This window comes from Sciurus vulgaris (genome assembly GCF_902686455.1).
Source record: "Sciurus vulgaris genome assembly, chromosome: 1".
Lineage (NCBI taxonomy): Eukaryota > Metazoa > Chordata > Mammalia > Rodentia > Sciuridae > Sciurus > Sciurus vulgaris.
This window is the reverse complement of record NC_136461.1, coordinates 100,350,083-100,361,773: the sequence shown is the minus strand read 5'-3', so window position 1 is coordinate 100,361,773 and position 11,691 is coordinate 100,350,083. Positions and strand designations below refer to the sequence as shown.

At 45.7% G+C, this 11,691-nt stretch overlaps 1 protein-coding gene across 1 annotated transcript; it reads left to right on the top strand.

The window, feature by feature from the left end:
• Window positions 1-972: 972 nt before the first annotated feature.
• On the top strand, window positions 973-11,427 carry OVGP1 (oviductal glycoprotein 1; the record flags this gene model as incomplete). The annotated part of the gene is made up of 11 exons (XM_079146112.1): window positions 973-991; window positions 1,514-1,543; window positions 1,910-2,114; window positions 3,147-3,203; window positions 4,466-4,631; window positions 5,072-5,196; window positions 6,918-7,026; window positions 7,126-7,311; window positions 8,499-8,615; window positions 9,734-9,869; window positions 10,801-11,427. The coding sequence occupies 11 exons, from the start codon at window positions 973-975 to the stop codon at window positions 11,316-11,318; spliced, it is 1,668 nt and encodes a 555-aa protein (XP_079002238.1). The 3' UTR covers window positions 11,319-11,427.
• Window positions 11,428-11,691: the final 264 nt, after the last annotated feature.

Genomic DNA, 11,691 nt, shown 5'->3' with positions numbered 1-11,691 from the left:
TCAGGTTTTCATCTTCTGTGGAGAAATCAAAGACTCTATCAACATCGGGTCCATTCACCTACAGAACAACCATTGGGAGCTGCTCAGAGAATGGCCCCTGGTCATACTGATCTCCGTGGTCTCCTAAGAGGCTTCATGTCCATTGATGTATGCCCCTGGGCTCTAACTGCTATTCTAATAATGTAAAGTGTGCTTCATTTTATGTTTACATGGCCTGCCTGGTGAGTGTCAACATTTGAGTTTGAGAACCCAGCTCTTTTGGGCAATCCTTTTGACATCCCTAACAGCAGCTACCATTGAGCCCTTACTATATGCACAGCACTGAACTAACAAATTTTCATACATCTTTAATCTCTATAAACCCTGTAAGGTTAGTATGAGCTGTCGTCTTAATTTTATAAAGTGAAGTTCACAGAGGCTAAGTAACTTGTCCATGATTATGAAACTTCTAAGCAGTGACAGTGAGACTCAGTCTTGGATTCAAAGTCTGAGTCTAAGCTGAGGCTTTTAAAATTTATAATACACTGCTTCCCTAACCAATAAACTTGTAACTATAGACTTAACAATTTTCTTATAGTGTTTCTCCCTAATCCTCAGTCCATGTGAGGCTGAATACTAGGAAGTGGAACTGAGAACCAGGTAGAGCTCAGGAATGCTGCCCTACCCTTGCCATTGCCCATGGTGGTCACTCAGTTTGTGTCAGCCAAGGGCTGTGGCTTTGTTGGCTCCAAGAGCTACAGCTATTCTGGAAAGGGAGTAGAGGAGGTACTGGGGTCACTGTGACTCTGAAAAATCATTGGTCTTGGCACTAGTGTGTGTGTGTGTGTGTGTGTGTGTTTGTGTGTGTGTATGGCTGGGCTGCCCAGTGCTACAGCTTGCTCCTATAAATGGGTCCAAGCTTTGGCCTCACAGTTAAGCCACTGAGATGGGGAAGCTGTGGCTATGGGTTGGTGAGTATGATAGTTTCCAGCAATGTCACTTGGTCCAAGAGGTACCGAGTTTCATGAGTTTGTTGACTGGGACTCTGGGGGCCTGGATTAGACAGAGATGGGCTGGAACATAGTGAAGGGTCAGCGATAACCAAGGAAGAAGGATGGGAGCAGTTTTTCTCCTGCATATTTGGTATTTTTATGCCCAAGTTCCACTTTGGAGCAATGAAATCAGAATCTCTGAGGGAAGAGCCAGGATACCAGTACCTTCCTCTTTGCAGCCAGGACTGAGAACCACTGGCTTAGAACTTTTGCTAGGAGGTCTAACTTATTGTTCCTGTGCAAAGTGTGTGTGTATATCTGTAGTTTTTATTAGAGAGAAGAGGAATGTAGGTCTAGCTCTACTGGCTCAAATTCAGAGGAGAGGAAATATGTGAATGATGTGTGTGTCCCCATGTGTGTATCTGCATCTGGACATGGTAACATGTTGGTGGGGGTACTTGCTGACTGGATGGTGTACATGGGCATGCCACTCTGGGTGTGTATATGAATCTGTGTGTAACTCCTTTCTTTCTTTTCTGCAGCATTGTTCCTTGTACTGAAACATCAGGAAGGTAAGAAAATTGTGTTCTTTCCTCCAGAGCCAAGGAGATTCTCTGGTTGTTAAGTCCTCTGCACTGAGTGTCCCTTATAGCTTCATCCTGCCCAGGCTCCTAGGTCAGGGATTGCTGATTTCATGCAGGTCTGTAGAGGAAGTTTGATCACCTGCTGTTTGTGTTACTCACTGTTGTGTCAGAATCCAGACCTGAGGATCCATTCAGAACAGGATTTCACAACCCATCCCCTGGTTCCCGAAACTTCAGTGGTGGGGAAGCGACTGGAGCTCAAGGGACTTTGGGGCGTGTGGGTGCGAAGGTGGCCTCTTGGCCCCACCCAACTCCCTTGATCTTTGCCAACTAATGCATGCTATCGCTTATCAGGTGCTGCCTACAAACTGGTGTGTTATTTCACCAACTGGGCACATGGACGCCCAGATTCTGCCTCCATCTTGCCCCGTGACCTGGACCCCTTTCTCTGTACCCACCTGATATTTGCCTTTGCCTCAATGAGCAACAATCAAATTGTTGCCGAGAATCTCCAGGATGAAGAAATTCTCTACCCACAGTTCAACAAACTCAAGGAGAGGTTTGTTCACTTTGGAGGTGGGGTTGTATTTTCAAACTTTATAGATGTAAGACTTTATAGATATAGATATACGCTCATTCTTCCTGTTACTTTCTTTCTTCTGATTGTTCCAGTCCAATCCTCAAATGGGGCTCCCAAGCATTCCCAACTTAAGAATTCCCTGTTGACAAGGGTCTTGAGCTCCTTCTTGCCTCCTTGCCTTGCTAGTTGCTGTTGTCTCCCCCTGGAATGTCATCTCTCTCTTTTCTGCCTGGCAAACCCCTATTCACCCTGAATCCAGTTGTGAGGATTTCTGATATTAATGATGTTAAAGTGCTTCAAGAGGGCATGCAATTGCAAATGCTCAACAAATGTTAGTGTTTTTATTATCATTTGTCACCTGCAAACCCTAAGCTGCAAGGTCCTCAAGGGTAGGGGTAGTGCCTCCTATGACTCTAGGTCACCCAGTCAGTCAGCTAGGTCAGTACCTGCACTGAGTTGGTGTTCAGTAAGTGCTTGCTTAAGTACTCCCCTCCCAGAACTTCTGGGCTCTTTCCCTGCCCAAGGGAAGGTTTGTCACTGTATGGATGGCTATAGATGGGCCGGGTCACAAGCTTCCTGAAAGTGAGGAGCTTGTTTGTCTGTGTTGTTCTCTGTGGTGTTTCAAGCACCTAAAACAGTCAGTGGCACTAAGTCATTGCTCAATCAATATTTGTCAGGTAAGAAGATAAGTGAAGAGAAACATTTCCGACTACTCTTTTCTTTTGTTCTGGAAACATTGTGGGACATAGGGAATTTGGTGAACTTTGTATGACCTTGGAGCTGTGGGGCTGTGATGACCCTTGGGCGAATTGCAAGTCCCTCTTTTCCTTCCCCTCCGTCCTGTGCTCTTCTTTCTCCTTCCCTTCACCAGCCTTCTCCCTTTCCTGTCCCTGTCTCCCAGTCCCCATTTCTTGTTGTTCTTTTATTGAGTGGAGAAAAAAAACAATAGTGACTGTAACTGCCTGCTGGCGTAGAGGACCCAGCTTACCAATCCTCTCTCCCACATCCTAGGAACAGGGAGCTGAAAACACTGCTGTCCATTGGAGGGTGGAACTTTGGCACATTGAGGTAAGACCCTGCTGTCATCGTCTTCTCTGGGAGGTGGAGTGGGTGGGCTAGAAGTGAGTGGGAGCCACCTTGGTTGTGAGACAGCAAAGCTAGCGCAGTCCCTTCCCCAAGTCCTGATCTGGCTCTGGATTCAAGGGCCCATGCAAGGTCGCTGGGAACAAGAAAGTCCTGGCAGGTGGTGAAAAAGGAGGTGAAAGGAAATGAGAGACAAACGGGGTACTCACAAAGAACCCTCAGTCCTCCATAAAAGGCAAAGGTCTTGCTTGTCTCTGAGGAGAGGAATCTTATTTAGGACAAGAAGCATAAACCGCAACCTCCTAGGGCCTGGGTTTCCTCGCCTTATAAATGGAGCCAGTGGTGTCAACCTTCAAGGGCAGCGCTTGAGAAAAGGAAGCAACGAATGAAGTGCCAGTCTTAGTGCTCCGGTCAACACTGCACTCTCCTCAAGGCAATGTGGAGAGGGCTGAGGCCTGCGGGCCTTTCGCCTTAGAGGGAGAGCTGGTGGGAGGCCTGGAGTGTGTGAGGATGTCCTTTTTCAGGGATCTTCAGATATGAGGGAGAAAGGATTTCAGGTGTGAGCTAACAACTGGCTCAGCCTGAACCTAGGCTTCTCCTTTCCCACTCGAACACACACCATATGCCAGATGCTGGGCTAGGGCATTATCTCTTAACCATGGGGGAAAAGCTTATGAAGTGGTTGTTTGTATACCAAGATGATAGAAAAAGAAGAGTCATAGGTATTAAGGAACTTGCCAGTTTTCTCCCAAATGTCCCTTAGAGCGCACCCAGCTGAGAGGTGGCAAACAGACAATGGAACCAGGCCCGTCTATCTTTGAGTCTGGTTATTTTCTAATCATTGTCCACAGGGCTATCCTAGAATTGCTTGAAATTCAGCTTCTATAAGATCTAATTTTCCCCAGAGTATCTTCACTAAACTAAAACGGGAAAAAGAAAATCAAATAAACAAATTAACAAAGGAGCCAGGGACCAGGAACCCCTTATCAGAGCCCCGATCTCTTCTGTCAATTTATGCAGCCCAGGCCCAGATTAGTTCACTGATCCTTCTGGAAGTGCTGGCCCTTGGCTCATGTCTCCTCCCCAGTCCAGTCCAAGAAAGAATGTCAGGGCTCGAACAGGTGGTGGGAATTGAGTAGTTACTGAGGAGACAGCAGAGAGGCCAGCAGGCAAACTTGCAAGGGGCCCCAAAGGGGGCTGTGCTGCTGTGGACAGTGCTCTTGGCCTCAGCCCGGCTCTCCCTGTAGGTTCACCAACATGCTGTACACATTCGCCAACCGTGAAGCGTTTATTGATTCAGTTATATCCCTCCTGAGGACACATGACTTCGATGGTCTCGACCTTTTCTTCTTGTACCCTGGACTGAGGAACAGCCCCATGAGTGACCGATGGAATTTTCTTTTCTTAATTGAAGTAAGGCCAGTTTGGAAGCTTTGGAATCCAGAAATGGTTCTACTTTTGATCATATTTGGGTTCATGGCAGAGGGGGAGCAAAAGGACAGGGGCAGGAGAGAAGAAACAGACTGCTCTTTCAATGCCATCACGTTGGAGCTGTTGGGCCACCTTGCTATTGAGCAGAGGTCCTGTGGTTGCTCTTTTCTCTGTTTGTGTGAAGTTCTTGCTCCAGCCCTGTAGCCTGGGTGACGCCTTCTTGGTGCAGTCTCCTGGTCTTCCTCAGGCAGCGTCAGTCTGGATTCTCCCAGCTCGCTTGCCTCCCTTCTGGCAAATCACTACCTTGCTGGCTTATCTGTCTTCCTCACACCTGTCCCCAGATCATGCTCAAGGAGCCCGGTCAATGTTTCCTGGATGATGCTTTCTCTATCCGACTGTTTTGTTTGGTTCTTTCTTCCTAGGAGCTCCTCGTTGCCTTCCAGAAGGAGGCGCTGCTCACCAAGCGTCCCAGGCTGCTGCTCTCTGCTGCTGTCTCTGGTGCCCCAAACATCATCCAAACATCTTATGATGTACCCCTTCTAGGGAGGTAAGTGGATTGAGCCTAGGACCTCAGAGCTGCTCAAGCAGTTTCAGTCAGCTTTTTCTACTGTGATGAAAAAGACCTGACAAGAACAACACAGAGGAGGAAAAGTTTATTTTGGGGCTCACTGTTTCAGAGGTCTCAGTCCATAGACAGCTGGTTCCATTCTTTGGGGCTCAAAGTGAGGCAGAACATCATGGCAGAAGGGTGTGATGGAGGAAAGCAGCACAAGACATCACAGCAGGGAGGAGAGACAGAGAGAGAGAGAGAGAGAGAGAGAGAGAGAGAGAGAGAGAGAGAGAGAGAGAGAGAGAGAGAGAGGGAGAGCCCCTCACCAGAACAAAATATAAACCCCATAGACACACCCTGAGGGACTCACTTTCTACAGCCACACCCTACATGCCTACAGTTACCACCAAGTTAATCCCTATCTGGGGATTAATACATTGATTAGGTCAAACCTTTTATAACTCAATCACTTATCTCCAAACTTCCTTGCATTGTCTCACACATGAGCTTTGAGGGGACACTTAATATCTAAACCATAATAAGCACTGTCCCTGAGCTTGCCATGTACCTGTCCTGGTGTCTGTGAGGTTTTGGGTGGGCTGAGGATCATAGGTGAGGACAAGAGTCAGCTCCATTATACATACCCTGGGGCTTTCTTTAGAAGAACACAGGGAGGTGCTTAGCACTGAACCTCAACAACATTATCTTGGGTAGAATCTTCTGATGGCCCATTGCTGGGTCTCACAGGAGAAAATGTCATGGGCCGGACCTCCTCCTCCCCAGAGCTATAAACAAACACTGTGCAGGAAATGCTGGCAGCAATGGGCAGATGAGCTGACAACTATAAGCCACAAACCCCAAAGCAGGAATTCCCAGTCACACACAATTTTCAATTCAGATCTCCTTTGCAAAAAAAGTTAAAAAGGTAGACATGAATAGCACATAAATCTTTCTGGTCAAGCTGGCTGTGTGCTAATTTTCTTGAATCTCAAAAGCTAAGTATTTACAAATAAGGAAATGGATGCAGAAAAAGAGAGTATGTGTATGTGGTGTTTCTGAGTGTGATTGCTCTAGAGGGCTGTTTCAGTGTGGGAGGAGAGATGAAGGACCCAGTGGGACTGGAGTTGGTTGGTATGAATCTTGTAGTTAGGCAGGATTGAGAGTTCTGCCTTCATACAACTGGGTGAGTTTAGGCAAACTAATTGCCTATCTGAGTTTCAAATTCTGCTTTAAAATGGAAAAAGGCATGGTACTTAGGGAATTGACCAGATAAAATTAAATTAGGAAATCTGGGTAAATCCTTATACCTCTCACCTGGCACATGCCCATGTCCTCCTGATCATTATGAAAGTCTTCTGGAGGAGTGGTAGAAGGACAAAAATTTTTTTTACTGCTATGGAACAGTGTTGCTTTTTCTCATGGTGATTTCTGCAGACCTCTTTTAGCACAAGTCAGGCCTGCATGTGTTTGTTTTTTCTGATTTCTGGCTAACTCCACAGATACTCTCAGGATGCATAGAACTTGATGCACAGCTGTCCCTAACAAGCGGTTTTTTCCGTCTCTCAGGGGCTGGCACAGCCTGGACCAGCCCCATAGACAGGAAGAGCAGGGAAGCCCAGGTGACTAACATGTACCTCTTTAGCTAGTTAGCACTGTGATGATTTGACTTGAAACTCTGCCTGGCCCAATCTTTGTATCTGCTCCTGTGTGTCTTACAGACTTCTGGATTTTATCAATGTCTTGTCTTATGACTTTCATGGAAGCTGGGAAAAGTTCACAGGACATAATAGCCCCCTGTTCTCTTTTCCTGAAGACCCCAAATCTTCGGTAAGAGAAGGGAAGGTTTCAGGTGGCCCAGACATATTTTGCTGAGCCTGGGACACTAGCCTTTAATAACAGGGAGGGTTATGTTCTTCCTACCTTTAGGCATATGCTATGAATTACTGGCGGGAGCTTGGGGCGCCTTCAGAGAAGCTCATGATGGGGTTCCCCACCTATGGGCGCACCTTTCGCCTCCTCAAAGCCTCTGAAAATGGGCTGCAGGCTGCAGCAACAGGACCAGCGTCTCCAGGGAAGTACACCAAGCAAGCTGGCATCTTGGCTTATTATGAGGTATTGGGGTTAGGACCCTCTGTCTAGCTCCCAATTCAATTATTAATCCAAGGCCAGCCTTATTTCACCTCAGTTCTCTGCCTCCCTGTTTCCCCACTGGAAGGTTATTTTGAGACAATTCCAAGAATCTTTTATTACAGCTTCTTTTTCCTCTACACCAATTCCCCCCTTAATCTCTGTCTTAACAAAGCTTGCCATGGAGTGGAGTAGAGGAAATAGACATGCACCTAAGGGAATGTGAGACATGAGAGGAGATACTAAGAGGCAATTGAGTGTGTGGCAAATAGAGATCTAGAAAAGTGGACTTTGAGCAGATTTGAAGCACAGGAGAATCCTGGTGCACAGGTACAGGACTGGGGTACAAAGGTCCAGGTGTGAAGGGCACCAGATGCAGAACTATAACCTTCCCATGGGGCGTAGTGGAGGTGCTGAGCATCCCTCTGAGCTCTGCTCTATGCTGGATGGCTGGAGGTATTTTTCTTTTAATCCAGTGATGCATGGTTATAAGTGGTGGTATAATTGTAATAATGTTTTGGAAGGGCATAATGAATCAGAGACTTTGATTGACAGAAGATCTAAAGCACTGAAGAAAAACGAAGTGGCTTTGACATTAACTGTAGCACAACTTAAACCCCTCTACCTCCTTGCAGTATAGTTTCTGGCGCAATGCTGGCCATCTAGCAGGTACTCAAGTGCTTGATAGAGTGTAACAACCTAGTTGTCCCTGCTTTCAAGACCTTAACTCTAGAGGATCAAGTGCTAGTTAATAGCTGCCTATCAGGCAAGTTTGTATTGAGAGCAAATGAACAGAGGAGAGACTTGTTTACGAAAACATTTTGAAAAAGGCACAGGTCTGGTCCAGGGTCAGGTATGTTCCTCTTAGAACTTTGATGCTGGTATTATTCACCAAACCCAGGCTTGGCTTCTTAGGTACCTCACAGTCCTTGTTCTCTTTTTCCTCATGGACACCAAGGAAGGAACAGGTAAAGGGAGAAACTTACTCAGGGGAGAGAGAGAGAGGAAAAGAAAAGTCAGGACAGAGAGGAGGTCCTTCGTGAGGGGCTTTCCCACTCCCTCTGCGAGCTACCTTCCCGTGCCCTGGGGAGGGCTTCCGGCATTCTCTACATCAGGGCGTGGTGCTTCTCTCCACGGCACTTCATGGAACTCACCTGTGGTCCTCCTGGCAGATTTGCTCCTTTGTTCAGAAAGCAAGAAAGAACTGGATTGTCTATCAGCATGTCCCATACGCCTACAAGGGGAAGGAGTGGGTTGGCTATGATGACATCAGGAGCTTCCATGAGAAGGTGAGACCTTACTTCTTTCTTGCTCCAGCATATAGGTTCCCACTGGCTTCCATGGGCCCTCATTTGGAGAGAGAGAGAGAGAGAGGGAGACAGGGAGAGAGAATGAGAATGTTATGTGTACAGCATTTCATAATCCCATCTAGTCCAGTCCTCTAATTTTGATAATAAGGAATCTCAGTTCTGAGGGAATACATATTTCTCAGTCACAAAGCTTTTTAGTGACAATCTCTTCAATTTGGAACAGATTATTGCATGATAACACAGGGTAGATCATCCTAAGCACTCCATGGATATTACTGACATATGGCAAGGATGGGGAAGTCAGGGAGGGCTTCCTGAGGGAGGTGAGCTGGAGGAGGAGAAGATTGCACGGGGGAAAGATTTGGTGGGGTAGAAAGTTTGTCACAGGTTTAAAAAATTTAGGGGACAGGAAGGATTGTAGAATGAGACAGACATTATTACCCTATATATATGTATGATTACACTACTGTTGTGACTCAGCAACCATCTATAGCCAGAGGAATGAAAAGTTATACTCCATTTGTGTATAATGTGTCAAAATGCATTCCACTGTCATATACAACCAATTAGAACAAATAAAAAAATTAAAAAATAAGAATTTAGGTGGAGCAAAGGTTTTTTTAATGAAGGGATGTAAATACTGGTGAAGAAGTTTAGTCTTCAACCTGTGGGCATTTTAAGGGGACGTTTCTGAGCAGGTCTATGACTCAGAAGTTTCTATGAATTTGATTCCTCTAAGTCTTTCATAGAAGTAGATCCATACAGTATTTGTCATTTTTCATCTGACTTATTTCACTAACATAATGTCTTCAAGTTTTCATCCATGTTGTAGTATGTGTATGTAGGAATTATTTTTATCCTAAAATTGTTATTATTAATTTTTAGTTTTTTACAAATGAGGCAACTGAGACACATAAGAATTTTGTAACTTACCCGACATCAATAGCCAAGAAGTGGTAGAGGCTACTGTTAAACGCAGGTTACACCCCTAAGCCACCTGCTGTGTTGCCTCCTGACAGTTCATGTTCAGGTTTTGCTGTTGTACCCAGTCTGGAGGATGGCTAGTACAAGATGTTGACTGACTGTTACTTTTACAGGCAAATTTTGTGAAGACAGAGCATTTTGGGGGGGCCATGGTGTGGACATTGGACATGGATGATGTCAAGGGAGCTTTCTGTGGCAGTGGCCCTTTCCCCCTTTTGTACACATTGAATTACCTCCTGGTGCAAGAAGGTAAGTAACTAGGACGTGGGAACTGTGATTGGAATTTGTATAACCAGGCACTGGGTTGGTTCATTCTGCTAGGTCTAAATTTTTTGATGAAGTGACATGAAACTGAAGGAAGACAGTAAACTTTGATGTCAGCCAGTGTATTCTCTAATCTTGGTTGGGACACTTGGACTTTATTTGATCTCCTTGAACTTCCTTTGTCCAATCTGTAAAATGGAAATAATCCTTACACTCATGACATCATTAGGAGAACTAAATAAGATATGGAATCAAAACTGCACTGGCTCATTGTTAGCACTCAAAATATATATGTTAGTTTATTTCTCTGTTCCTTCTTCTGCTTTCATGGGCAAGGGCTAGAAAAGGGAGTTTGGTTTCTTTGGATATCTCTTTTTGAAAGTAGAGGCTTCCCTGGCAATTAGGAGATGGAACCTAGCATGTAAGAGCTGCAAATCCTTAGGGGTTGTTTATAATCCTCACTTTATGGACAAGACTGGAGCTCAGGCAGGTCAGGTCTTCAGGTGGACTCCAGCTCAATTGTTCACAACATGCTGTCTAGAGCTCCTTATCCTCAGAGTTGTTCCTGGAGCCTTCTACAATGTACAGACATAGGAGGTTTCTGCTTGAGGATTTAACGAGGAAGGAATAAGGCCTTGAGGGGCAGGTCTTGCTGGGCATGCAATCGGAAGTCCAATTCTGGATTTTTGGAGCAGGGTGCTTCTGCCCTGGAGTGGTTGTAGTCCTGCTGGTAGGGCAGGGTAGGGAGGGAGAGGTAAGAATCTCATCCTTTGCTGATGATTTTCTCTAGAGTTCAGTTCAACTCCTTTACCACAATTTGGGTTCTCACCTGCTGTGAGTTCTTCAGTATCTGATTCTGAAAGGCTGGCTGTGACAAAGGCATTAGACACTGATATTATTAAGATTTTGTCCCCAGGAAGAGAAGCTGTGGCCCCTGAGGTCCATGGAAGGCATAAAAATATGACTTCAGGTCCTGGAAGTGGAGTCATGACCCTTGGAAGGGAAACAGCATCCCTTGGAAATCACACTGTAGCTCTACGAGGGACCGAGGTCCCTGGGACAAAGATTCTGACTTCAGTGAACCATCAGTCTGTGACCACTGCAGGGACGACTGAAGCCCTTGTGCATCTTCAGACAGAGACTCTCAGCAAGAAGACAATGACCCCTAGTGTAAAGTCTGTGTTCCCTGACAAGGTTACTGTCCCCACCAGAAAGATGCCAGTCACCCATAATGAGCAATTTTTGATTGTACAAAGGAAGAATTTGAGTTCTTTAGTGGGAACTGACCCCAGGGTGGGTGAGACTGGTCTAAAGATGGAAGTTGAAAACAAGATGCTGTCCTCTAACCCCATCGTCCGGCTCCCAAGACATACTCCTCTTGCTTCTGACAATCCCTTTATTCCCACTAAAGGGAACAATTCCTATGTCAACTAGTGACCCTTCCAACAAGTGCTCTCTCTCTAAAAGAAGAGAACACTAGTGTGGATCAAGGAGCCTAAGCTTAAACTAGGCAAAACCCTTGTCTTAGATAGAAGCCACTTGATCCCGGTGGCTCATGGGGTGAAGTAGGCAACAAAGCCACAGTGGGTCAGTGTCTTTTCTATTGAATAAAGTGAAAACACAAGAATCCACCTGAGGTCTCTGAGATTCTTTGCTTAAAATGACCTGTCCTGCTTCCTCCTTTCAGGGTCATTTCCCCTAGTACTATTTTTGGAAAGGGGGTTGTGTCTAGTTTAGAATAATGCTTTCTAGTGTTGATTATGGGCTTCCTCCTTCCATTAGCAACTGTTCACTTCGCTGTTGGTCA